Source organism: Vitis riparia, chromosome 1, assembly GCF_004353265.1.
Source record: "Vitis riparia cultivar Riparia Gloire de Montpellier isolate 1030 chromosome 1, EGFV_Vit.rip_1.0, whole genome shotgun sequence".
NCBI classification, from domain to species: Eukaryota; Viridiplantae; Streptophyta; class Magnoliopsida; order Vitales; family Vitaceae; genus Vitis; species Vitis riparia.
In genome coordinates, this window is record NC_048431.1 from 15668151 (window position 1) to 15670407 (window position 2257).

Here is a 2257-nt window from a genome sequence, read left to right on the forward strand (position 1 = left end):
CTTTGGAGGATGATTCTAGAGGAAGGAGGCTTTTGTAGGAGGCATTCATGTGAAGTGCGTGAGCTAGGAAGACTACTTCACCATGTGTCCAAGTTACACCATGTGAGACCATCAAAGAGCACTTGATCATCATGCATTTTTTTAGATAAGCACCATTAGCAGCTTTGAGAGAGTACCACATAGCAGTAGAGATTTTTCCGTAATACTATCACGCATTAGCTATGAGGATGATCAGGGCATTCTAGGAGGTGGGTTCTAGAAGGCTCCAAGAGCTTCGGGGGGATTAGGGACATGCAAACATCATGCCATGCAGGGCTGATTTTGTGAGGGGCATAATGAACTAATCTTTGCTCTGCTCTAGTTCTGGAAGCTTGAAGGGGGTTCTAGAGTCTTCTTTTCTATTCACGATCATCATACACCCAGTCAGAGAGTTTAAGGATCATCTCATTCAGATCAGTGTGTTCGTCATTCTTTATCTCCCTCTTGTCTACTACTGGGGAGATCATCATACTCCTCTATTGGCAAGCTTAAGTTGGACACCGACATCACTTCCAGAGGGTCATTGTTATGTAAAGTGTGATTAAAGGGTCAAAGCTTAACCCTAATTGATATTCATCCATGTCAATATATAGTACATCAAGCAAACCTAATTAAGGGAAAACCGTGAGTTTAGGAAACAATCCTAAACAATAGCAACTGCTTTCCTAAACCTAATTAAGGGAAAACCGTGAGTTTAGGAAACAATCCTAAACAATGCCGTGAGTTTAGGAAACAATCCTAAACAATAGCAACTACTTTCCTAGAATATATCATAATATCTCAACACCCTCCCTCAAGTTGGAGCATGAGGTTCAAAAATGCCCAACTTGGCAAGAAGATAATCAAATTGTTTCTTTCCAAGAGCCTTTGTAAAAATATCCGCCAATTGTGTAACAGTAGGAACATATGACGGAGCAATCAAACCATCTGTTATTGCATCCCGAACAAAGTGACAATCAACCTCAATGTGTTTTGTGCGTTCATGAAATACTGGATTTTTGGCCATATGAAGGGCTGACTGGCTATCACAAAAGAGCTTGATTGCCTTTGGGTGGTGCACACCCAGGCTCAGAAGCAACCCCTTCAACCATTTGAGCTCACAAGTAACTGCTGCCATAGCTCGGTATTCTGCTTCTGCGGACGAGCGGGAAACTGTGTGTTGCTTCTTTGTCTTCCAAGAAATAGGAGATTGCCCAAGAAACACAAGCCATCCGGACAAAGAGCGTCTAGTGACTGGACATGCTGCCCAATCAGAATCACACCAACCCTGCAGGGACAGATCACTATCTGCACGTAACAAGATACCCTGACTCGGAGTACCTTTCAAATAACGAACGACTCTCAAAGCCGCCTCCCAACGCTCAATTCTAGGCTCCTGCATAAATTGAGATAATATATGAACCGAGTAGGCCAAATCTGGACGGGTCACTGCCAGATAAATGAGTCGACCTACTAATCTGTGATAGGACTCAGGATTCAACAAGAGCTCCCCATTAGCGAGTCCTAATATGTGATTTTGCTCGATCGGGAAGCCACACGGCTTGGCTCCCAGTAATCCGGCCTCTGATACAATGTCAAGTGTGTACTTGCGTTGACACAAGAACAAACCAGCCGAACTCCTGGCCACCTCGATTCCGAGGAAATACTTCAAAACACCAAGATCTTTCATCTTAAAACAATCACTGAGATAGGCTTTAAAGGTCTGAAGTGCAGCGGAATCATTCCCAGAGATATTAAGATCGTCGACATACACTAGCACATTTATTTGAACATTGCCCTTAGTGTAAGTAAAAAGAGAATAATCAGAGTAGGATTGTAAGAAACCATATCCTTTAAGAGCCATGACCAACTTGGCAAACCAACATCTCGGAGCCTGTTTCAACCCATAAAGTGATTTCCGTAACCTGCAAACCAAGTTCGGATCGGAACGCTCAAATCCTGGGGGGTAGCTTCATATACACTTCCTCCTCAAGATCTCCATGCAAAAAGGCATTGTGAACATCCATCTGATGAAGTTCCCAATTTTTCGAAGCCGCAATAGCCAAGAAAGCACGCACCATATTCATTTTGGCAACTGGAGAAAATGTCTCATGATAATCAATACCGGCTTCTTGATGATTCCCCAAAACTACTAATCTGGATTTGAGCCTTTCAATATCACCGTTTGAGAAGTACTTGGTTCTGTAAACCCACTGACTTCCCAAAGCACGCTTACCCT

At 43.2% G+C, this 2257-nt stretch overlaps 1 protein-coding gene across 1 annotated transcript; it reads right to left on the reverse strand.

Annotated features, from left to right (window-relative positions):
• Nucleotides 1–832: 832 nt before the first annotated feature.
• On the reverse strand, nucleotides 833–1882 carry LOC117920473 (uncharacterized mitochondrial protein AtMg00810-like). Its single transcript, XM_034838032.1, has one exon. It carries the CDS (start codon nucleotides 1880–1882, stop codon nucleotides 833–835), a length of 1050 nt encoding a protein of 349 aa, XP_034693923.1.
• Between the last annotated feature and the right edge of the window lie 375 nt (nucleotides 1883–2257).